Below are 24,988 nucleotides of genomic sequence, written 5' to 3'. Positions count from 1 at the left end.
TTTTTCATTTATTTGCATTCTTGTAAAACCCCATCATATAATTCAATGAAAGATAGACCTTTTTCAAGATAAGTGGCATCATATAATTCATTTATTTATATATATATAACAAAACTAGTAAGTAATTTAGAGTGATGTAATAATAAGCCACAAAGGCATAAGTTGTCTTTTTCTTGAAAGGGTGATGACCATATATAGTGTGTCTTTACTCTGCATGTTGCTGTTAACTTCCTTTACATGATGCATGATGATGATGTACATATATATTTATATATAGGCAACAGGCTGATGGCAAAATGGAAATTATACAAAACCCTCTTCCTTCCCCCCTTTCTTTCTTAAATACCCAACCAACTAATTAACTAATTCTTCTGGTAGCTACTATTAATAGTAACTAATAAGTTAGTTAGTTGTCAACTTCAAACATCAACGGCTACTACTGCTGCTTTTACTTTGGGTCCAGCTTTTTCCATTCAAAACGTCCAGGGAGAGGCTTATCATTCACAGGGTCAAAGTTATACCTGCCAAAAATAAATAGCATAATAACAATGAGCAGGGGAGATATAGGAAATGGTCCAATCAAATTAATCAAATAAAATAAGAAAGAAGCGTGCACTTTTCCATGAATTGAGTTTGTTGTTGTTGTTCGTGTCCCAAGAAGAATCGGTCCATTTCATTTGACGTTGGCATCAATCGTGATCTCTTCCTCCTCCTTCTTCTTCTTCTTGCTGTTTCTGCTGCTGCTGATGATGCTGAAGAAGATGAAGATGGTGTACTTTCCCTGCTTCTTCTGTCACTACCCAAAATATTATTATTTATTAATGTTTGTATTCCCTAAGACTGAGGGAAAGCTTTTTGTGCAATCAATTACACGCCACCCTCACCAACTTGTCGTCTTTACCACCTAAACCATAACATCCCACCCAAAGTCCCAAACAAACAACACAAAATGACAACATATTGGGATTGAAGTCTAACAATCATTTATTATATCATGTCCTACAAATCAAAATATAACAATATTCCATTGCAATTTGTAAAAAATTGCAGCTAATTCATGTAAGTAATCAAAGATATATATAAATGAGATGATATAAGATTCTTTCTTCACTTTTTAATTAATAACATATAGTATAGAATCGTGTGAAAGCTGGAAAAGTGTGTTTTGTAAGAGAACCCACCTGATCAATCTCGTTGTACATTCTTCATCTCCAAAAGAAGAAGAAGAAGAAGCTTCAACAGGACCCACATGGAGATTAATGTTCCGTTCTTCTTCAGCACCCCCTTCAGCCTTGCTGATCTCCGATTGAATTCCCAAACAATTAAACGAGGCGGTCGTTCCAATAGCCCTAGAATTTATAGAACCAATTACTTTCGAGTTTGAAGTAGTAGTAGTAGTAGTCCTGGAATCATGAGGGGTAGGAGGAGTAGATTTAGATAATCTAGGAATTGGGTTCCGTTTGGTTTGGCATGGGAAATTTAGGGGCCTTTGGAGTCTCCGGCTCCTCAGCTGCAAGTAGGATCCGTCACCAGCAGCAGCCGGAGCGGCAGAGTTGTGGTGGAGTAGCCCCTCTTGTAAAGCCTGGGTCTTGGCTCTGGTACGAACACCAATTGACACTTCTTCCTCCCCTGCTGCTGCTGCTTCAGCCTTGGACTTGTTAATTACTTCTTCCTTGCCCATCTCTGAAATTCCTAAGCTTTAGATTCTCATGGAACAGATGAAAGAAGAAAGAAAGATGAAACGGTGGTGCAATATAGAAATGAAGATCTAGCTAGGCTTTCACATTTTTTTTTTTTTTTAATAATAAGAATAAAAACAGCACTAGCAGCAGCAGCTTACAACAAACAGTTGTGGGGAGGAGAGAAGCAACTCTCCGTCTTCTTTCTTACTTATGTTGGGTGTCTGGTTTAAACGGAAACTTTTTCTTTTTTAATTAATACTATATATTTCGAAGTTAATTAGTTTGTCAATTTATATTTATTTTATTATGACATCACTAAATATTGGCATCAGAATTTCTCGAGAAAAAAAAATTGAGCATTGGATGCCTCTTCATGGTGGGGGCCGCGGAGGCGCCACGTGGAAAGTAGATTCCTTGGTTTGGCTGCGATTCGACTAACATTTTGTTTTTACATTTACTAATACCAACAACAATAAAACTAACTTTAGGTATTTGACATTATTACATTATTAACGTGTAACTTAATTATTTATAATTTCTTTTACCCTACAAAAGCAAATTTTAATATTTTTTTTTATAATTTACCCATTAATGATCAACCTCGTAACTTTATTTTAACAACTTAGCATAAATTTTTGTATATATATATATTATATATTTAGTTATTCACAGGAAATAGAATGTCATTATTTCTAAGCTTTATACAGGCCAGGCAAAGCCCGGTTCAGTATCCTGTGATGGAGCTTATTTTATTTATAAAGGTGTAATGGGCTTTTTTATCAAAAATATTAAAATTTATGGATAACGATACTATGATAGACTTACCAAATTAGTGGTAAGCAACTAAACTATGAATAATTGTAGGCAGTTTATTAAAGTGGCACTATGACAAAATTAATATTATATTATAGTTTATAGACCATAGTGTTCCATTTGAATTGAGTGTAATAGAAATAAAATGATTTTTAGAACAATATATATTGTTCATTTGGTTGGAATTAAACTCTATTATAATGGTTTATGAGAATTTTCCTTGCGCTGACTTCAGGTGATTTTTTTCTTGTGGATTTCTTTGATCTTATTTATTTAGACACACTAAATTTTAGGATGCTCATATTTTTTTTTATTGAGTTAAAAATATTCAGTATTTTTTTAAATTCCCATATTTTTAGCTAAATAGAATACTTGCTTTAGCCTTTTTTTATGTCACTTTTGGCCAACTTTCGGTTGGCCTAGCTTGTTTTCAATAAAATAAGTTAAGCATTTGTTGAAAAGAGAAATAAAAAATAACAAATTATAAGGATGGTTTTCCATAACTGCTCAGTCTGCTCATATTTTTGGTTTATATGTTGTTTTAATAATGTCATATATATATATTTTTTTTTAAATGTTGGGTCGATTCTCCTTCATAATATTCATATTTTTTTTACCGTTAAACTACAGGAGGATACTGTCACATTTATTTCTCATTGCTTAAACATGTTTGTAATATTTTTTAAAAGTATTTTAGTTGATACTTTGAGAATTTTATTGATAAAGTGATATTTATATGATGATGGCATATAAATTTTTTTTTTGTATGAATAAAGTAATTAATTTGGGTTATGGATATAAATGAATAAAATATTTCCAATATTTAATAGAGGAATGATAGAGAGCGCGACTCTGAGACAGCGACTGGGAGAGCGATGCCTACGTGGGTTGACAGGTGGAATTAATAAATAAATAAAAATATAATAATAATTAAAACACGTTTTTGTAGAATATCCTCTCTACTCTTATTAATTAATTTCTCTCTCTCCTTTTAATAAATAATTTCTCTATCTTATTAAACCCTAAACCCTAAATCCTAAACCCCTAAACTCTAAACCCTAAACCCTAAACTCTAAATTCTAAAACTTAAATCCTAAATACTAAATTCTAAACCTTAAACCCTAATTAATATCATGATTAGTTGAATTATGAATTTATCTCTTTTATTTTTATGACTTTTCAATTCTTTTATTTATCAAATATTTTTTATGGTTTCTTTTTTCTTTTTTTTATTATTATTTTTTTTGACTTAATAATATTTTTTAGTTTTATTACTTGTAAATAATTATAAATAAATGTTTATCTAATATTTCTATTTTCACGATTAATAAGAAGAGAGAGAAAATAATTAATAATAGGAGAGAGAATATTTCACCTGTCAACCCACGTAGACATCGCGCTCTCAGTCGCTGTCTCAAGTCGCGCTCTCTATCATTTTTCTATTTAATATTCTAACCAGAAGTCAATGTTAAAAAAAATGAACGTAAAATTAAATGTTTATTTCATTTTAAAATATGAATTATTTCATTAGACATTTTAAATTGTTCATTTCATTTAAATTGTTAGATAAGATTGAAGATAGATGATGGAATCCTTAATGTTTGTTGCTTTGACTAAAAAAAATCCATAACAAATTGTATAAAGTAGATTTTTGTAATTTATTTTTCACTTTCAAATCATCAATACAAGTCAAAGTAAAATTGAAAAAAAAAAAGGATTCATAATAATTATCTCATTTGTTCTGTCAATGATCATACTGATTTTTTTTTTAAATTTGAAAGCACTTTAATTAAATTATTATTTTTTTTAATAAAAAGGTGATAAGTGAGATAAATTAAATTATTTATTTTTTTAATAAAAAGGTGATAAGTGAGATAAATTAATTTTTTTTTTAATAAAAAGGTGATGAGTGAAATAAATTAAATTGTTTTTTTTTTTTAATAAAAAAGTGATAAGTGAGATAAATTCAATATTATTATATTCAACTTAAACACTTTGATTTTATTTATTGGTTTTATCAAATTATTGACATCTCCAAAATAATCAACCTTTATTAGTTGGTAAATTGGTAAATAAAGAAATATATATATATATATATATATATATATATATATATATATATATAATGATTTAAGAAATCTTATGAAAAATCAGGTTTAATATGGGAAAACTTCATATTTAAAATATCTATTATTCAAAATTAAGCCATAACGGCTACTTCTTCCTCCCTCCCCGATCCCCCCAATAAAGCATAGTCCAGATCTTTCTTTTCTTCAGATCTCTCTCTCTCTCTCTCTCTCTCTCTCTCTTTCTTCATCGAAGCTCCTTGATTTGGAAACATCTCATTCCCCTGAATCCATTCATCAGTTTCTTCTTCTTCATCTTCATCGTTTTCCCATTTCCAAATCGCCCTGAAAATGAATGATCTGATGACGAAATCGTTCACAAGTTACGTCGACTTGAAGAAGGAAGCCATGAGAGATTTGGAAGCAGGGGACCCCAATCTAGAAATGTCGGCGACCAACAACAACAAGAACAGTAATTTCATGACCATATTTCTAGAAGAAGCTGAAACCATCAAACAAGAAATGAACTCAATCAAAGAAATCCTCGATCGTCTTCATCAATTGAACGAAGATAGCAAATCCCTCCACAAGCCAGAAGCCCTAAAGCTGATTCGCCACCGTATCAATGCTGATGTAGTCTCTGTTCAGAAAAAGGCACAGAAAATCAGATCCAATTTGGAAGACATGGACCGTGCCAACGCCGCCAGCAGGAGGCTCTCCGGCTGCAAGGAAGGAACTCCTATAGATCGAACCCGGTTCGCTGTCACCAATGGGCTTAGGAAGAAACTCAAGGAACTGATGATGGATTTTCAAGGTCTGAGACAGAGGATGATGTCGGAGTATAAGGATACTATTGGTCGAAGATATTTCACAGTTACCGGCGAACACCCAGATGATGAAGTGATTGAGAAGATCATATCAAATGGAAACGGCACCGGTGGTGAAGAATTCCTTCAAACCGCCATTAAGGTAGGTAATTAATTAATTAATATAATAAAGAATATGATGGATAAATTATTTCTAAACAATTTGAAATTTCAGGAACATGGAAGGGGGAAGGTTCTGGAAACTGTAGTGGAGATCAGAGACAGGCACGATGCAGCGAAGGAGATAGAGAAGAGTTTGCTGGAGCTGCACCAAGTGTTCTTGGACATGGCTGTTATGGTGGAAGTTCAGGGAGAGAAATTTGATGACATAGAGCATTACGTTACAAACGCGGCACAGTACGTCGGCGACGCCACTAAAGAACTGAACACGGCCAAGAAACACCAGAAGAGCAGCCGTAAGTGGATGTTCATCGGGATCATACTCCTTCTCATTATCATCCTCGCCATCATCGTCCCCATAGCCACTAGTTTTACCCATTCTTGATTTTTGTTTTTTCTTTTACCTGTAATTGAATCAGATTCAGAACATGATTGATGATCATGTCCCATGCTTGGGACTTACTGTTGTTGTTGATGATGTTTGCTGAATCAAGTTGTGTTTACTTGCATTATTTGTTTATTTTATTTAATTTATTAATTATAACGGTAACAATTCTGTTATTTATTTGATAATGATAATAATAATATTAATATGAGAAATTATTCAAATAAGTTTTTTTTTAATTATAATGTTATTTTGTTAAAGAGTATTTTAAAAAACTGAAATATATAATATTTAGATCTTGGATTCCTTCTATGAACGCATTAAAAGCTTACCTTTTAAAAGAATAGTTAATATTTAGATCTTGGTCAAACATCATAATTAATCAATCTTGTTCATTTACTTTTAAACCAATCTTTTAATTAATTAAAATACTAAATATATATTATTTATTATTATATTAATAATATTTAAGTCTTTTCAATAAAATAAAAATAAATTAATTCTTATCAAAATTTAAAAATAATATAATTTTATTCAAATAACACCTAACCAACAATATCTAAGTAATTTCTTTATCATATTATTTATTAATTATTTTTATTTGATTTTTTCATCTAAATAATTTCTTATCGTATTATTTATTAATTATTTTTTATTTGATTTTTTCTAGAGCTATAAAGAATCATGATTCATCCCTGGATGGAATGAGATGTAGATTAAAAGTATATTATTAAGAATCATGACACTTTTGCATGATTTAAGCTATTATATGAATTTTAAACATTTTTTTTAATATTTTATGGTTATTCTATGTATATTTTGGTCTTCAAGTTAATCTTAATATGTTAAACATAATTTTTCAAATTTGTTTCGAACAGAAGAATGGTGAGATTATCAAATGTGTTAGATTTATAATTGGTGGTCTTCTGTCAGCATATTTGATATGAGATTATCACTAAAATTAATGTAAATTGCCTAGATAAAAAATTAAAATAATCTTAAAATATTATTACTCATTATTACTATTATCATGATATTTATTAAATTCATTCAAAAAGTTAATAGAGTATTTTGGAAAGTTAATTTTTTTTGTTTAGGTCATTTTTTTTTTTGTGTGTTTAAACTAGTGTTTAATTTTAATATAATTGATATTTTTTAAAAATAAATAAATTAATTAATATTAAATAAATAAAAACTAATAAAAAAAATTCAACCAAATTTTAAATTAATAGATCTTGTTTATTTAAGACCGTTGGGAAACCAAATCCCACGAATAATTTTTATTTATTTATTTAATATTAAAATTGAAAAAGATATAATTTAATATTTTAATTAATAAAAATATGATAAGAAACTATTTAGATTATCAATAAATTTAATTTCTCTTATTAATTATTTTGGGATGGGTTCTGTAAGTAATGAAACGGGTTTTCTTCTTGGGACCTTCTTCTTTGGTGTGGCATTTCCCGCCATTGTAGCCGATGAAATGAAGGCAGTGGGGACGGAGGTAGGTTACGCAGCCGCTTGGAGCCTCCCTCAATGCCGCCGACGACGCTCCCTACCGTACTTACTGTTTGGAAAAGGCAAAGACCAAGAAGAGGACGATAGATCATAGCTCAGGTGACGTTAGCGGCAGATCTGGTGATAATGAATCGGAGATGAAGCCTCCGGTGAGATGATATTATCATTATTAGTGATTGTTATTTGATATTTGTGCCACTTTACTGGATTTAGTCTGTTAAGTTGTTAGGGCTGTTCCTTTTTCTTTCGGTAGACGATTTTGGCATGAAATTTGTTAAATGATTGCACGATCCAATGGTTCTTAGTATTTCACTTTCCACAGATAACTAATTCATTGATGAAGCAACGGACAAATTGCATGTCAGGTTACCAGATTACCTTATTCTAACTAGGGATAGACGTTTCCAGAGTCAAATCCATCATAGATGGACTGAACTACAAAGATTTTCTTCTCTTATCACAGCTTGATAATGCAGAAATGCTGCTTAATGTAGTAACTCTTCTAGATCTCCTTATGAATTTTGTTTCAATGTCGTTGCTTATGCAGTAATTTTAAACCAGGATTACCGACAAGCAGAGGCGAGAACATTCAGTCAAAGTGAGTATGGACTAAAGGTATATCTGGTTCTTGAGCAGCTTATGTTATGTATCTATTGATATTCCTCCTTCCATATGATCATCATGATGATAATTTAGTCATTTACTTTTCCTTGAACTCTTTCTTGGTTTACATTCCTAGATAACAAGATAAAGCTTTCTTTTCAAAGGCTGTTATAACTTAATGTGTAAAATAAGAGGCAGAGACTGTCCTTTTGACCCCTTGACTCAAGCCCACACAACTTTCAAAACTCCTCTTATTTCTTTTGTTCCAAATATGCCATAGAGAAGATCGTAAGTTTTTCATCTTCTAGGAATGGCCCATGTCTACCCAGTCTCCAAAGAATAAATTTAGCTCATTTAGAAGAAGAATCCATGTGATCCTAGATTGATTGCTCAGCTGCTAGATTCCAGTTTGCAATACTGTAAACTCACATGAGAAAATACTGGTTTTCCATCCCTCTAACCTTTTCTTTTGAGAATCTTATCTAGATTAGAGGAGTTTGTTATAATAATAATTGATCAAACTTTAGCATCCAAAGAAAGCATAATAATAATAATATCCAAATCCAGGTCATGATCAAACTTCATAAGAGAAAGACAAAATAGGGAGTTTGTTATATACTGTGATGAACAGTAATATACAGGGGGGAGGTAGTGACCTGGGGTCGAAATGGTAGTTGTATTTCAGTGTCTGGGCCCCGACGTCAGGTGAAGGTGGCACGTACGGTGTTGTTTGCCATCTTCTTTAACTTTTATGCATTGTGGATTCTGAATCAAGTAGAGCTGAGAACGACAGACAGAAGCAACACTGTGATTTTATGATTTAGACATTCCAACTACAAAAATATCATCTATCAGGTATTACTTTTTTACGATATTCATTTGTTTAATTTCATATTGCCAGAGATCATATCTAGATCTGAATCTAGGATACTTGTATGCTTCATTATTGGATTTTGGAGGTGGATGGGAGGGATTCAATAATAAAAGAGTATTTATGGAAGAGGTAAAAAATTAACATGATTTACACTATGGTACAATAGATCCTCATCTTTGAAACTAGCTAGTTAGTAACTACTAACTCATATCCATACTAAGAAGAACAAACAATAAATAAAAAAAGAAAAGATGGGAATTGAATCTAAAAGAGTAGAAAGAAAGACAAAATCAAGAGAAATAGAGATGGGAAGGAAATGAATTGAATTAATTACTACTACTACTTGTGCCTGAGTTGATGATCTCTAGCAGTAGTAGTTGTACTGTTCCTAATCCCTCCTTGAGACCTTTGGGAGAAGAGTGGAGGAAGTGAGTTGGATTTTGTATGAGTGCAGATTGGGACATTAACCATTGGTCTTATCCTTATAGTGGCTGATCTTGTCCTCTCCAGCCCACCTTTCTTAATTCTCCTCTCTTTCTCTTTCTCCTTCTCCTTCACAGCTGCTTCCTGATCTATTTCACCCAAAGTCGAACCAGATGAAGAAGAAGAAGATGACGATGATGGTGACAGGTAAGACGGGGGAGGAGGACGTTGCTTCTTCAATCTCAGCAACTCTTTCCATAAAACAGTACATTTCGGCGGCCGGGGAGATGGGTCTTCGTCCAGAAACCAATTATTATTCATTCTATTACTCTCCTCCTTCTTATTAACCTCTTCTTCTTCTTTTTCTCCCCTCTTAGTTTTCCTTTCTTCCTGATCAGCTGGCCCGTTGACCTCCTTCTCCTCCTTCAATTCAATCTTGCTCTGTTGTTTCTGCAAAAACGGCAGCATTTTCCCCTCAAAGAAAAGCTCATCTGCAGTGCTTATCATGGCCTGGCTAGTCAAATCTCCCGAAAGAAACTCGAAATCTGGGTTTCTTAACCTCTCCTTCTCCGTTTCACTCCCTTTGGAGGCTGGAGAAATTCTGAGGCTCATCAAGTTGACTTCATCCTCGTTGAGGAAATCAGCGGAGAAGGAGATTCGGGGGCTGGACGTGTTAACCGGCGCCGGAGTAATAGCCTCCAGCTCCAACGAGACCATATTATTGTTTTGGGTTGAAAACATTTCTGAGAGAGATTGAACTGGCTTTATATATATATACAAAAGGAGGCAGCTTTAATTGTGTATTATTTAAGAATTCAGGGTCCCTCTGTATTTTTTGCTAGAAGACTTGTTTGGACAGTGAGATTATTAATTTAAACCCAACTGGTCCGGTGAATCCCATGCAAACAAGCAATGAAGCATGTACTACTTAATTGTTATACAACATGGAAAGATGCTTTGGATTCTTTAATTATTATAATTTATGTTAGAATGACTGCATTATAATTAGCGACGTCTGTCTGTCGAATGACAGATTAGAAGTGTTAGCCGACGGTTGGACCCATATATTTTGCTTTTTTTGAGGTTTTATTTCTTCATATGATCAAGAATATGGGTTTCAAAAGATGGATGGATCGGAAGAGTACAAAAGGAGACTGTCCCTAGCTATTAACAGTCCAAGTCAAATATAGATCATTATCATTTAAATATAAGGCGACATTATTATTACGTTGTGTAATATATAGGATTAATCATATGGTACCTCTCAATCTTAAATAATATATATATTACTTACTATAGAGTTAGCTATACTTTATTTTTACCTATTTATTTAAGATGAAAGAAGAAAGAGATTGGCAGAATCAATATGTTTCTTGCATGCAAGATAGGTAGCATAGATTAATATATTAGAATTAAGAAATTAAGAAAGAAATCAGAGAGAGTCGTTAAGCATGCATGTGGCCACATGAAGACTAATTTCATGCCATGTGATCATGGGCTCTGTTTCCTACCCATAGCATTTAATTACATCTATGAAAGTGAAAGACCAAAGTACCCTTCCTCTTCCTCCTCTTCCTCCATGTGGGTATATATATTATATATAGTAATTAGGTGAGGGCTTATTAGTCAATTTAAGGCATTACATTAAGTGACAGATCTGATATTATACCGTCTTTATAAAAAAAAGCTTAATGAAGATTTGAACTAGTGTTTGTGTTTAGTTTAATGAGGACAGCTAGCTAACTAGCTAGCTGACAAAGAAGGAAGGGTTAATTAATTTGTAAAAATTAATGATGCTGAATGCTAGCTAAGCTAGGAAATAATATATATTGGATATATTATTGGTATAGACTATATAGTATAGCATAGTATAGATCATTATTGAACATGTATATAATTCGGTCTTGTAAATTAGTTAAATACTATTAATTAATCCACTTGGTTTTATAATTATCTTGCTTCCATTACAAAAGAATCCTGATCAATAATTCCTCTTCTGTCTTGCTTTACATGCATATTATTAAAATCATTAAGAAGAAGAAGAAAGACAAAGGAATAAAAGTTTGAAAAATGTAAAATTAGAAGAAGCACTTTAAAATAAAAGTAAAAATAGCTGAGGAAGAAGAGTGGGGGGACATGCAAAGTTTCTGGGTTTTGCAGGGCACATGAGATGAGAAGGAAATGAACCAATTCCTGTTCTACCCACCTTTCAAACAATTTTTCTCAAACTACCCACCTTTTCATTCACTTTCCTAAACTACCCACCTTTCTCTCTCTAAATCATTAATTATTCTTTTAATTACACATTTTCCACACTAATCCACTAATTACTCTATTTTATAAATATAAATATATATAATTAAATTAATAATACATTTATTAAATAAAATATATTACATTAATATTAAAATAACACACATATATATATATAACATATAATTAAAATTATAAAATATAAATTAAATAATTTAAATAAATATTATACACTAAAATAAAATATTATACACTAAATAAAATAGTATATAAAATTTTAATATTATATATTAAAATAAAATATATTATATTATATAAATATTAAAATAATACACATATTACATAAATATTAAAATAAGACTTATATTTTACGTAAATGTGTAAAATATTTTAAATATTTTAAAATTTATATAATTTATTTTATTTTAAGATTTTTTAAATTGATTACTTTTATAAATATTTTAAAGTTTAGTTAATTTATTTTCTTTTCTTTTAGGTTTATGTTATATATTTTATTTTAGTTTATAATATTTATTTTAATTATTTAATTTAGTATATTTAATTTTAATTATTTATATTATATTTATAAAATCAAGTACTATGTATTATTTTTAATTATATATTATATTTATAAATAAGTAAAAATAATATATATATTATTTTAATATTAATGTAATATATTTTATTTAATATATGTATTATTAATTTTAATTATATATATTTATAAAATATAGTAATTAGTGGATTAATGTAGAAGATGTGTAATTAAAAGGGTAATTAATGATTTAGAGAGAGAAAGGTGGGTAGTTTGGGAAAGTGAATGAAAATGTGGGTAGTTTGGGAAAAGTTGTTTAAAAGGTGGGTAGAACAAGAATTGGTTCGGCTGTTGATGGTGTGCAGAAGCAATAATGATGAGCAAATTGACCAGGAAAATATGAATCGTACTAGTTACTGAATACACACTGATTACTGATTCAGTTTATAAGTTATTATTACTGTGGGGGCCTTTGTCATCGTGTTTTCTTAATTATACTGCCTGCTGCTTCTGTCGGATTACTTTGCCTGCCTGTTTATTATTATTATTATTATTGGATGGATGGATGGATGGATCGATAGCTAGGAGAAACATCCTGCTGGATTCCTTCCTTCCTTCCTTGTAATATAGGTCAATGGTAAAGTGTAAAATTCATGTTTCAATTTTGAATCTTGACCAAAAACTTGCAGTATATGTAATAATAATAATAAAGGGGGGTTTTGATGTTGATTCAAACAAATTAATAATAATGTTATGGAAGTAATTGATAAAGCAGTCAGCTTTTCCTATCTATCTCTCTCTAATAATGCAAATGTTGATTCATTCTGTATGTATGATCGACGAGCTAACCAACAAGTAAGAGCCAAAACCGATCAATCTGATCTGATCCTCCTGCTCCGAGACGTCAGATTCATGAAATTACCTACCATATCTATATTTCTTTCATTATTATTACTGTTGTAAAATGGTGGATTTTCTTTTTGAATAATCTCACTCTAGCTAGTTATAACTCACTCAAGACAAACAAGACCTTACAAACCTTGCTCTTCTAGTTTATTATTATTATTTAGTTTTAATTTCAAATTCATAGTTATAATTTATAAAGGATTTCAATAAAAATATATATAAGTCCCGGTTCTCTTTGGGTTATTTGAAAAACCTAAACAAAATCAATTTTCCAATTAATCACTTCTCAACAATCACATCACTTATTTCATTAACTAAAATACTAAAATATCCTCTATTTTAAATTATTATTTTTTATTTTATTTATATATATCAATACTCTTTAAGTCATTTTACCAAAAATAATCATTATTTTCTCAAAATCATCACCAATCATTATTATTTTCTTCCTCTAGGTTTTTTTTAAAAAACCCAAATCCGAACCAGCCCTACGACAAGCTAGCTGGTGGAAAATGGCATTAGATAGAAAAAATGTAAATAGATGTTATTGAAAAAGCTTTCATAATACATATGAGGAAACTGTCTAGTAGTGGCTTAACAAAATGTTGCTTAGGTTTTTACTTAAAAAGGAAGCTGGAATTATTTATTATATAAATAAAAGATGCTGGAAGTATTATAATTCAAATAAAGAAGAGTACTGAATTATTATTATACAGATAATATCATATATTTAAATTGAGCTAATGTCATGTTAGCTTATTAAATTCAAAAATATATATATCACATGTGTAGAGAATCATAATTAAGTGATAAAACACAATAATAACTCATTTCTTCTATAGTTATGTTTTTCAATATTTACACCTAATCCTTTAAAAAAAATATAGGGAACGTGGGAAAATATTGATAAGAAAAATGTATAAAATGACGTGAAATTAAGTGGATTGAACTTGGAATCTTTCTCCTATTAAAATTTTAATTTACTCAATCAATTATTATATCATTCTTTGCACATTTTCTATCATCTCTCTAAAAAAAATTAAAAATATATTCATAATTTAATACTTTTTTTAAGAATCTTTCTATCTTTTATTAAAATATATATATATATATATAATTTCATAATATATTACGATTATACATGAATTTTAACTCTATTAAATCAATTATTTTATTCATTCTGATTAAAATAAAATCCAAAGTTTTTAAGTGAAAATAGAATAAAACAATAATAAAAATAAAATGTAACATCAAACTTTTGTTCACAAATTCCAAGCAACATACAATTTACTTTTTCTTCTTGTTCTTTTTGAATGAACTTTTGAATTTACGTGAGAATGACAAATTTGTCCTTATTTGAACACTGTACAAAATTCAAATTATTGGACATGATAATGTGGTCTTTTCTAGAAAAGCTTAAGATAATGTGAAGAGATTAAAATATCACCTCATAAAATTGGCAATTATTTCAATAATTCAAAAAATATCTCCTATTGGAAAGCAACATTATTATTATTATTATTATTTCTATTTTCTAATGATTCTCATAGTACTATTTACTCTATTATTATTATTATTTTGAAAATTCATAACAAAATACATGAAAATGTTGTTTAAGCAATAACAATAACACAAATAAATAAAAAAATGTCCAAAATATGAACAATTTTATCTTTGAAAAAAGAAAGTCAAAACAATTTCATTAAACCACATTTTGAAAAGATTCCAAAATTTTACATTTAAATACCAAAATAAAACAACATAAATCCAGTTATAACATTATTTTGATAAAGTGTTAAGTATACAAATATATTAGAGAGAATTAATAGAAAACCAAATAAAGGTTAAAACTATAATGCAATAAAATATAATACTAAAAGGTTCAATAGAATAGCAAAATTAGCCTAATAAAATAAAGGCCCAATAATAACCAACATATTATAACACATTTATCATAAGCTACTCAAACAAATAAAATAATTACAACATACAAAACACAAAAATTAGAAGAGACCCTTCAAACTTAAATTTTGTATCCTTAATTTTAATTATTTATGTTTTATTGGAACTAAATTAATATCACTTTATTTAAAAGATGATTTTATCCATTCTTCTAGCTTAGCGGCAACAAGACGTGGATATCCACAGCCTCCCTGAAGGTCCTGGTTCAAGCCCGTCAGGCGGCAAATTCATCTCGCCTGGTTAATTGATTAAGTATGTTTGCGTACTATTTGTTTAACCCGCGGAGAATTTAAAATTCTAAAAATAAAAATAGAAAATTTATGTATAATAAAAAAAATTAAAATCTTTAAAGGATTTTGAATATATTGAATAACTCAGTGATTTGAGTGTATATTATTTTTTTTGAAAAAATGTCAAAATTTTAACTCTAATAAATGCATTTCATTCTTCCATAAGATAAATAAACTTAAAAAGAATTACTATTTTTTACCTCTGAATATGCTTTATCATCCTTAATATATAAAAAAATCATATAAAGAGAAAATCTAACTGAAGTAACTATCTTAATTATAAAAGTTCACAATACATCTAAATTATCGGAAATAATACTTTATTCCTTGTTAAAGTTCTGAGAATTAAAAAAAAAATATATCTTTATTATTAACTTTTCTTATGTCTTAAAAGAACAATAACAAAAAAGAATTAAATAAATTAGTTGTGGCCATTCTTTTAACACCATTGTATTATATATTAGTGAATGACTTGTTATATATCATATGATATAATTGTTGAGTTGAAGTGTTAAAATAGTTAAATAAAACAGAGTGAAACTTTAAATATTAAATTATTATAATAATTATATGAATAAAATAAAATGTTTTTGCCAGATGAATATGCTCACCACAGGTGGAGACAATGGAAGAGAAAAAAAAGAATCCTATGATGTATGATGTCTAGAGTCTCTTTATAATAAATAATAAAATAAATGAAATTTAATTTCACACATTTAAATATGAGGTTGATCATAATATATACGAATAAGTTATATTCATAAACTTAAATAACAAATTAAAATATTTAACTTATTTAAAAATAAATAAATTTAAACACACTGTTTAAACAAAATTACCAAAAAATAATAATTTATCCTTATGAATTTAATAAAATTAAAAAAATGATATTAAGTTTTTCATTTTATTCTCCTTCCAAACATAACGAATCTTTATCTTTTATAGATTAATTTTGAACATTAGATACAATATGACTTAGATCTAAACCAATTATAAAATAGAAAATTAAAGATTGTGATGAAAAATATATACACTATTTTATATATATATATATATATATTGTTAATAAATTATAAATTAATAATTTAATATATAAATCGAAAATATATATTATTATTTATTTTAATTATTTAATATATAAAATTTATTAATTAATATATTTTGTAGGTTTGATTATACCGAGATAAAAAAAATCAATAATGAGAGAATGATGTTTATTTTTGTGTAATGTGTCACTTCATTAGTGTGATATAAATAGTGTCAATTAGCGAAAATGTCAAAAAATAACCTGAGAGAATTTGATTCACTGAAAAAGTAAAAAAAAAAAAATTTATCTAATCACATTATTTTTTTTGTTTTCCAACAAATAATATGAATCACATCATTCATTTTCTCAATTTTCCTCCTCTCATAGTGTCGATTATTTTATGAAACATACTTAATTTTCCATCTCGATATATTTGAGTAAGAGTCTTTGATTATAATTTTTTACCCAAATTTAATAATTAAAATTATTGTAAAAAATTATTTACAAATTCTAATAATGTTAGCCGAACCAAACTAAGTCATTAGTTCTAAAGAAGTCCGTACTAAAATGGAGCCGAATTTTATCGAAAACAATAAATTTGGGAGACAAATTTTTGACTAAAATAAATAAGGTTGGGAGCCTAATTAATTAATTAATTAACTAACTAACTAACTAAAAAGTATCCATAATCTATTATTAATTAATAATTATGGCAGGTGAAGAAGAGTTGGAGACTATCATTGTCACTCACTCTTCCTTTTCAATTTCACTACGAGCTCGAAAAATTACAATACATGGATTCCGACCCTGCTGCTCGTCGTCGTCTCCTGTCAATCCGAAGCCACATTGCACCCTTTTCCGACGACCAAGAGTACTCGCTTCTCGCAACTAATCAAACAGCAGCAGCAGCAGCAGCTGGAGAGTTCGTTTTGGGTACTCTCTTTCTTTCTTTCTTTCTCTATCTGTGCTGTGCGTCTGCATAATGTTCTTCTTTCTCTGTTAAAATGATGATTAACCAAGGAGTTTTCTTGTGGTGTGTGTAGAGAAGGGTTACAGTGTTGTTCTGCCAGAGAAACTGCAGACTGGTAAATGGAATGTTCACAGGTTGGTAATTACTAATTAATTCATTCCTTACGTTTCAAATTGATTGATATACTACTCATCATGCGGCGGTTGATGCTTATATATTAGTTTCTGAATGCAGATCTGCACTTTCTCCTTTGAAGCTCGTGAGAGGTTTTCTTGACCATCCTAATATTGAGACCTTACACGACAATTTTGTGTAGGAACAATTTCATTTTACCATCCTATTATTTATTCTCTTCATGATTTTGACAAAAATAAATTCCACCCATCACACTTTTAGGGAAAAGGCTGAGACTTTCAGAGACAACAACTATTTGGGTAGTAGAATTCGGGTTGATGGAACAGTTGGAGAGTGAGTTTTCTTCCTAATATGACCATGATGCTCGATATTTTTCCCATCTAGGAGACACCCTTATCGATCTATTCAATTTATTTTGTTCCCTTTCTGAAGGTACAAGTGGATGACATATGGGGAAGTGAGTAGTGCTCGGTCCCAAATTGGTTCTGGTCTCTTATACCATGGTATATCAATGGTGAGTAACGCTAATGGTGAATTTTGTTTGTTTTCATTCTACATTTGTTTGACATGCAGTTCCAAAATCTTGACTTAATAAACAACAGGGTGCTAGCATTGGGCTCTACTTCATTAACAGACCAGAGTGGCTGATAGTTGACCATGCTTGCTCAGCATACTCGTTTGTATCAGTTCCTTTATACGACACTCTAGGTGGGTTACTTGATTTGCACGGAAATATTATGAGAGTGGTTTTGTTATTGGACCTTAGTAAACTTCTTATCTCTGCAGGCCCAGATGCTGTAAAATACATTGTAAACCATGCGGTTGTCGAAGCTATTTTTTGTGTTCCCCAAACCTTGAATACTGTGAGTGAGTCATAGTAATTTTATTTTTTTAATCTATGACTAGCCTTACAGTAATTTTATTGTCAACGATGGCAGTTGATGACTTTCTTGTCCGAGATTCCAGCTGTACGCATAATAGTGGTATGTATCATCCCTCCTCTATTTATTGCTTTTATGCTTATATTATCTTTCCAAATGCCTTCATTGATGCATTTTTAAATTTCCACAATGTTTCTAGGTGGTTGGAGGAGTAGATGAACAACTGCCTTCACTTCCTTCTCCCTCGGGAGTTAAAATTGTCTCATACTCAAGACTACTTAATGAGGTGAGATTATCTTATTTCCTCTCATGCCAATTCTAACAAGAAGGGAAAGGGGAACTTGTTGAAAATGCCAAAGAGATGTGAACTAACAATAATTGGAATCATTTGGAAACGGCATTATCTGATCTTAGTTGGAAAAATGCATCGGCTGTTTCTCTGCAATACCTGGATTCCAATCCAGAAACAAAATTGTTTCCATATAAGGTCATATGGAAAGATGAAATAAATGATAATAAAGGGTATGGTATTTGCTAGGATTGCATAGTTCAAATTCCAGCCTAATCCTAACTTAACTGCATGTATTTATAAGTTGGTATAAGCAACATAGATAACAACTAAAACCAAATTATATTCAATAACAATGCTATAAAATGTACAATTATGTAGGTGATTCCTATACTAGATTGAATTGAATATGTAACACTCTATAAAGTTTAGCTAACAAAGTTATCTGAAGAGCACTTAATAACGAATTTCCTTTCCTTGTTCTTTTATGATTTTCTTAAGGGTCAAGATAGTCCTCGGCCATTCTGCCCGCCAAAACAGGATGATGTTGCTACTCTTATTTATACAAGTGGTACTACTGGGACACCTAAGGTATCCATCTTTTCTCTTAATTTTTGTTTTTTCAGTGGCAATTTTCGTGAGTTATACAACAACTGAAGTGTGCTAACATTAATCTCATAACTGCAAGGGTGTTGTCTTGAGTCATGGAAATTTGATTGCAAATATAGTGGGGATTACCTTAACTCTGAAGCTCTATCCATCAGATGTGTGAGTAGAAATAACTTGTTTGTTGCTTTACCATACTCTATCATGATAAACTTTTTACTAAAGTCTTTGTTTTTGAATTTCCTTTGTCTCCTGAGACAGTTATATATCTTATCTTCCTCTGGCACACATATATGAAAGGGTCCATCAATTGGTATTGGTGTATTATGGTGCATCTGTTGGATTCTACCAAGGGGTATAATGGTCTTGTCATGATGTATATTATACTCTCCATAAGGAATCGGAACTAGTTGTGCCTTGTATGCTTATCATCACCACTTTCATTATTTCTTTGCAGGACAACCTGAAATTGATGGATGATATGGCTGTATTAAGACCCACTATATTTTCCAGTGTTCCTCGGTTGTACAATAGGATATATGCTGGGTAAATTATATATGACATCTGATTGAATTGTTTGTATAGTTAATTGGAGTTTGCTATCACAAAAGCTTACTGTTTTCTTCTTCTTCATGTATTGTAGCATTATTAATTCTGTGAAGTCATCGGGTGGTCTGAAGAAGAGGCTTTTTAATACTGCTTATAATGCCAAGAAACAAGCTATATTGAAAGGTGATCGTCGCATGCTCAAAACTCTCAATGTCTGTTCTCAATTGAATTCTGATTTTTGTTTTAATATTTCAGGCAAGAATTCATCCCCTATGTGGGATAGATTAGTTTTCAATAAAATCAAGGAGAAGCTTGGAGGACAAGTTCGGTATATGACTTCTGGTGCCTCGCCGTTATCTCCTGATGTCTTGGACTTTTTGCGGATGTAAGAACTTGCCTTCTTCATCTATCTGAAAATTTGTGTGCCAATCTGTCCTTCTTTCAATCAAACATTTTGTTACCCAAGTGAAAATAATGATCTATGTTTGCTTGTCAGATGTTTTGGTTGTCCGGTTATGGAGGGATATGGAATGACTGAAACTTCTTGTGTTACAACTTCTATGGATGAGTGGGATACCTTGTCTGGTCATGTTGGCTCTCCAAATCCTGCTTGTGGTAGGTTGCTAACTTAATTTGATCAAAATTTGGCTGTTTGTGGGATTCTTCCTTCTAACTGTATACTATTTTTTGTTTGTTGTTAGAAATAAAGCTTGTTGATGTACCAGAGATGAACTATACATCTGAGGATCAGCCATATCCTCGGGGTGAAATATGTGTGAGAGGTCCCATTATCTTTCAAGGTTATTACAAGGACGAAGTTCAAACGTATTCTCCTTCCTCAGTTCAATAATACTATTCTTCTTTATTCACAGTTACTAAAACGCAAGTTCATTTTCAGAAATTTCTTTACCTTTTGGATTCTTATATGCAGGAGAGAAGTAATTGATGAAGATGGATGGCTTCATACAGGAGATATTGGATTGTGGCTGCCTGCTGGTCGGTTGAAAATAATTGATAGGTAATTTCTTGGAGTTAATAATTCAACCGGAAGCTATAGAAGTTTATTACAACTGTCTAAGATTCATTTTGAAACGGAAATGAATATTTTGTCCATGTTCATTCTTCTAGGACTGATTGCATATCTTGTATTTCTAATATGCATTAAGACTAATTTTGGGCAGGAAGAAGAACATATTTAAGTTGGCTCAAGGAGAGTACATTGCACCCGAAAAAATTGAGAATGTATATGCTAAATGCAAATTTGTTTCACAGTGCTTTGTTTATGGTAAGTACACAGATAATTGTTCATTCCTATTCTTCTGCAGCTGTTGAGTTTTGATTTCCTATTCAAATCAGAAGCAGAAACAATAAACACTCTGCATTTGTTTATAAAAAAAGGTCCATGTTATATCAATATCATATACCAAATGAAGTAGGACCAATTATTCTTTAATTAGGATAATGAATAACAAATATCATGCCAATACAATAACCTGAATCATGACACAAGAAGTTAATAAATGATGCTGAGAAAATCATATACAAAAAAAACAAAAAAACAGATTATGATTAGGCTTATTAGGGTTTAGTTATGCCGCTTACAAACAAGATATTATTGTCCTTTTTGGTTAACTAGGTGACAGTCTGAACTCGTCCTTGGTTGCAATTGTGTATGTGGATCATGACGTTTTAAAAGATTTAGCCGCAAGTAAAGGCATTAAGGTACTCAAAATTTATGTATTTTTTTATACTTTCCTTTTGTTGTTCTTTAGTTATTATTGTATTGTCATAACTTCTAAAAACCACTGTTTCTCCCCTAAACTTATATTTCTCTTGATCTTGTAAAATGAGTCGAAAATACACTCATCGGAGATGGTCTCATCTAAAATGAGATTGGAGCTGAAATAAAGTTTGGTGAGGCTAGTTTTAATTTTTAAGAGTTGTCGTTCGATCTTTTCATTGAGAAATGGAGAAAAATAATGAAGCTTTAAGAGATGCAAATAAGGAGATTTCAAATTTTGAGAGAAAAATACATAACTCTTTGTTCCTTATTATGTCTCTTCAAAAGAGCGTCTATTTGAAAAATGTCTATTTGAAAAATATGATATTTAAATTTATTATATTTTCCCCTTCTATGGGTAAAAAAATCTAACTATTATCATGTTTGCTTAGAATGTCTTATAGAAGGTGAAAGTCATGAACATGGGCTAGTCTAACTTTTATATTAAAAATAAATAAAATAGAAAAAGAATGAAATAATTTAATATAATTGCATCATTAAAACTATTTAAGTCTTTATTGTATTTAGTTTTAGGCAATTAAAGTTCTTTATTTTATTTTAGAATTATTCTAGTTATCTATATATATATATATATATAATTTTTTTATTTTTTTTTTTTAAAAAAATATCTAGTTGTACTAATAAGGTCCATGACTAGTAACACAAAAATAAATGCAATAGATAAATGGTGATGATATTATTATTATTATATTTATAAAATAATAATTTATTATTTATAAAAAAGTATTATATTTATTTATAAATTATTAATAAAATATTTTTGTTTATTTGTTTAAGATAATTTTATTTATTAAATAATTTCCATTGAACCCATTCAGAAGTAACAAATCTAAAAATAAAAAAGAATAAATTTGGTTTATTATTAAACTCTTGTTATTATAAAAAGATATCGATCCTAATTTGTTTTTAAAAAAAGTTTAATTTATTTAAACATAAAACCAAACTGAGTCTATCAGCAAGCTAAGGCTCAATTAATTATTTATCTTTTTATTAAGTCCTGAACTCCTGATTAAGATCCCAGTATTTTTAGAGCATTTTATTTAAATTATTATTCGTCCTTTTATTAAGTTCGTATATTTTATTAAGGTGCTCATCCTTCAGCGATAACGGGTATTATTAGCTGTTTACTTAATTATTTAATTAGTTGTAACATTAATTTTACTTAATAATTTTAAAATATTATAATTAAACATATTTCAAGTTTAAAATCAATTTTTTTTAAAGAAAGTTTTATTTTTTCTCAACCTCCCTTATATGATTTTATTTAATCATCAAATAATTATATATATTTATTAAATTAATTCTTTTACATAAAATTATTATTATAATAAAATATAAATCCTAGCCTTCGTACTAACATCCTACGTAAAATAAAATTTATCAATTAAAATAGTGCTTTATTTTTATTTAATTTTAATTATAAAAATATATTTTAGTAATTAAACTAAATAAAAATAAATAACACTTTTATATTATTAAACAAACTCTAAAAAAATGCTAAACAAGCTTTTAGATATAATTTTTGTTTAACAAGAATATTTGTATTTACTTATTTTAATTAAAATTTAAAAATTAATGTTTATAAAACTTATAAAAAATTAGTATAATTTATTTTAAAATAGATTACTCTCTTTCATCCCTTTGTACAAATTTTTTAATTTTAAACAAATTCTTTATTTGAAGTCTATTTCTATTGAGAAATGTTTATCAACAATTAATCTAAAAGAGAGAAAGTTTATAATTTATATGATTAATTTCTATTTTAGTGTTTTGAATTAAATGAATAAGTACGAAAACAAAGTTAGGCCACTCGGTTTCACAAATCCAAAATCTTATAACCAAAAGAAAATCTAATTTTTTTTCTTGAAATAAAACCTTTACTCTACCGCCCGATTTCTTTTTTATTTACTACTTGATAATAAATTACCATCGAATTTTTTGTTATTCAAATAATTTAAAAAATCATTCATTATTTTTTATTTTATTTTTATATATAAATACCCTTTTAAATGTTTTTATCATTAAAAACACAAAATAGGATTCACCTTATAATTCTCTTCTCTTGAAATTCCACTTAGCATATCCATCATTTGATCTTCAGACTCATATTATTCCTATTTCTATTTTCTTTTTAATTCTTTTTTACAGTCCATTTTTTTATTCTCTCAATCTATCAATATTTTTTTAAAATCAATAAATTATTTAAATTTATAAATATAATAATATATATAATTAAAATTAAACTTATCAAATTAAATAATAAAAATAAACATAAATATTATAAATTATTTTTTCAGTCAATCCACGGTCATTCTTTGCCTAATATCTCTTCAAAATTCTCTGCGAATTATTTCTCTTTCATTCTCTATCTTAATTAAGATAAACTAATGAAACATAAGAAAACTAAAAAAATATAAAAAAAAATTCAGGTATATATATAGAAAATGAGTGTTGTTTTTTTTGGGGGGCAGTACAACTCCTTAGAGGAACTCTACAATAATCCGAGGATAAAAGCTGAAGTGCTGGCTGACATGAATGAAATCGGAAAGGAAGCTCAGGTATGTTTGTATATATGTATAAATCTGAGTCTTCTTCTTCGAGTCAATTAATTAATTAAATTTAAAAATGTTGTTGCAGCTAAGAGGATTTGAAGTTGTAAAGGCAGTGACATTGGTGCTGGAACCATTCAATGCCGAGAATGGTCTTCTTACTCCAACTTTCAAGGTGACCAGTAAACGCGAGTTTCTTTTCTTAGAATTGGTGGACACATGAAACAAAATGAAAATGTATTTGTGTTGTTGTTTTATTTTTTATTAACAGATCAAGAGGCCACAAGCAAAAGAATACTATCAGAAAGCTATCCTTAGCATGTATCATGATCTCTCCACATCTTCTGATAATCCTTCCTATCTCTAATTAACTGCACCATATATATTATATAAACTACCATTATGTGGAAATTAATCAATCTCCAAACTAATACTATTATCATGAGAGTTTGTTTGTAAGTTTTTTAAACCAATAATTAAGGATATTGTGCCCATGTATCATGTATTCAGATTGATAAATCAATAATTAAATTGAATATTCTCTTCTCGATCATCGCCAGTTTGATCTCAATGGACAGATAGTTAATAAATAGAGAGGAAATTACATCCTAATAATAACAGCAGCAGCAGCAGTAGCAGTGGAGCACCACCTCTTCTCCAAAGATGCCTCAGTCCTCGCAGCAACCAAAACCTCTGCTGTCTGGCTGTCTGTTTGCCTGCACCACACGGTTAGAAAGTTCTGTCTCAAATTTTTAAACTTTACATATTTGAGACTCTTTAGTGTTAGAAAATTTAATTTAACAATTTCAAACAGGTTAAGTTAATAATTATAAATAAAATATTAATGTTAATAATTTAAGTATCGAATTTCAGAAAAATAGG

The 24,988-nt window shown here is 29.4% G+C and overlaps 4 protein-coding genes across 5 annotated transcripts; 2 read left to right on the top strand and 2 right to left on the bottom strand.

Moving 5' to 3' along the window:
• Positions 1-137: 137 nt before the first annotated feature.
• On the bottom strand, positions 138-1,872 carry LOC124915658 (cyclin-dependent kinase inhibitor 4-like). Of its 2 annotated transcripts, none has more exons than XM_047456418.1 (3): positions 1,182-1,872; positions 617-796; positions 138-521 (listed from the first exon to the last, which is right to left on the bottom strand). In XM_047456418.1, exons 1-3 carry the CDS (start codon positions 1,679-1,681, stop codon positions 449-451), a joined length of 753 nt encoding a protein of 250 aa, XP_047312374.1. In that variant the 5' UTR covers positions 1,682-1,872; the 3' UTR covers positions 138-448. The 2 variants fall into 2 exon arrangements, with proteins under 2 accessions (XP_047312374.1, XP_047312375.1); XM_047456419.1 differs by having other exon boundaries at positions 617-790.
• Positions 1,873-4,797: 2,925 nt separating this feature from the next.
• On the top strand, positions 4,798-6,056 carry LOC124916220 (syntaxin-related protein KNOLLE-like). The gene is made up of 2 exons (XM_047456951.1): positions 4,798-5,530; positions 5,603-6,056. The coding sequence occupies exons 1-2, from the start codon at positions 4,913-4,915 to the stop codon at positions 5,930-5,932; spliced, it is 948 nt and encodes a 315-aa protein (XP_047312907.1). The 5' UTR covers positions 4,798-4,912; the 3' UTR covers positions 5,933-6,056.
• A 2,973-nt stretch (positions 6,057-9,029) lies between these two features.
• On the bottom strand, positions 9,030-10,097 carry LOC124915472. The gene has a single exon (XM_047456193.1). It carries the CDS (start codon positions 10,092-10,094, stop codon positions 9,270-9,272), a length of 825 nt encoding a protein of 274 aa, XP_047312149.1. The 5' UTR covers positions 10,095-10,097; the 3' UTR covers positions 9,030-9,269.
• Positions 10,098-17,104: 7,007 nt separating this feature from the next.
• Positions 17,105-24,497, top strand: LOC124913686 (long chain acyl-CoA synthetase 6, peroxisomal-like). The gene is made up of 23 exons (XM_047454099.1): positions 17,105-17,259; positions 17,370-17,430; positions 17,531-17,608; positions 17,693-17,764; positions 17,864-17,945; positions 18,034-18,139; positions 18,218-18,294; positions 18,370-18,414; positions 18,512-18,598; positions 19,103-19,192; positions 19,290-19,369; positions 19,469-19,562; positions 19,665-19,753; positions 19,851-19,939; positions 20,012-20,141; positions 20,253-20,371; positions 20,458-20,581; positions 20,688-20,774; positions 20,938-21,041; positions 21,393-21,478; positions 24,029-24,115; positions 24,195-24,281; positions 24,378-24,497. The coding sequence occupies exons 1-23, from the start codon at positions 17,121-17,123 to the stop codon at positions 24,471-24,473; spliced, it is 2,109 nt and encodes a 702-aa protein (XP_047310055.1). The 5' UTR covers positions 17,105-17,120; the 3' UTR covers positions 24,474-24,497.
• Positions 24,498-24,988: the final 491 nt, after the last annotated feature.

Source organism: Impatiens glandulifera, chromosome 9, assembly GCF_907164915.1.
Source record: "Impatiens glandulifera chromosome 9, dImpGla2.1, whole genome shotgun sequence".
Lineage (NCBI taxonomy): Eukaryota > Viridiplantae > Streptophyta > Magnoliopsida > Ericales > Balsaminaceae > Impatiens > Impatiens glandulifera.
Note: the sequence above shows the minus strand (reverse complement) of the source record. Positions and strands in the feature narration are given on the sequence as shown.

Excerpts from the sequence above, each read along its gene's own strand:
- LOC124915658 (XM_047456418.1), bottom strand. The coding sequence starts at position 1,681 with ATGGGCAAGGAAGAAGTAATTAACAAGTCCAAGGCTGAAGCAGCAGCA. Across the intron at positions 797-1,181 it reads TGTACAACGAGATTGATCAG|TGACAGAAGAAGCAGGGAAA; the intron begins GTGGGTTCTCTT and ends TATTTTGGGTAG. Across the intron at positions 522-616 it reads CAAACTCAATTCATGGAAAA|GTATAACTTTGACCCTGTGA; the intron begins GTGCACGCTTCT and ends TATTTTTGGCAG.
- LOC124916220 (XM_047456951.1), top strand. The coding sequence starts at position 4,913 with ATGAATGATCTGATGACGAAATCGTTCACAAGTTACGTCGACTTGAAG. Across the intron at positions 5,531-5,602 it reads TCCTTCAAACCGCCATTAAG|GAACATGGAAGGGGGAAGGT; the intron begins GTAGGTAATTAA and ends TTGAAATTTCAG.
- LOC124915472 (XM_047456193.1), bottom strand. The coding sequence starts at position 10,094 with ATGTTTTCAACCCAAAACAATAATATGGTCTCGTTGGAGCTGGAGGCT.
- LOC124913686 (XM_047454099.1), top strand. The coding sequence starts at position 17,121 with ATGGATTCCGACCCTGCTGCTCGTCGTCGTCTCCTGTCAATCCGAAGC. Across the intron at positions 17,260-17,369 it reads AGCTGGAGAGTTCGTTTTGG|AGAAGGGTTACAGTGTTGTT; the intron begins GTACTCTCTTTC and ends TGGTGTGTGTAG. Across the intron at positions 21,479-24,028 it reads CCGCAAGTAAAGGCATTAAG|TACAACTCCTTAGAGGAACT; the intron begins GTACTCAAAATT and ends TTTGGGGGGCAG.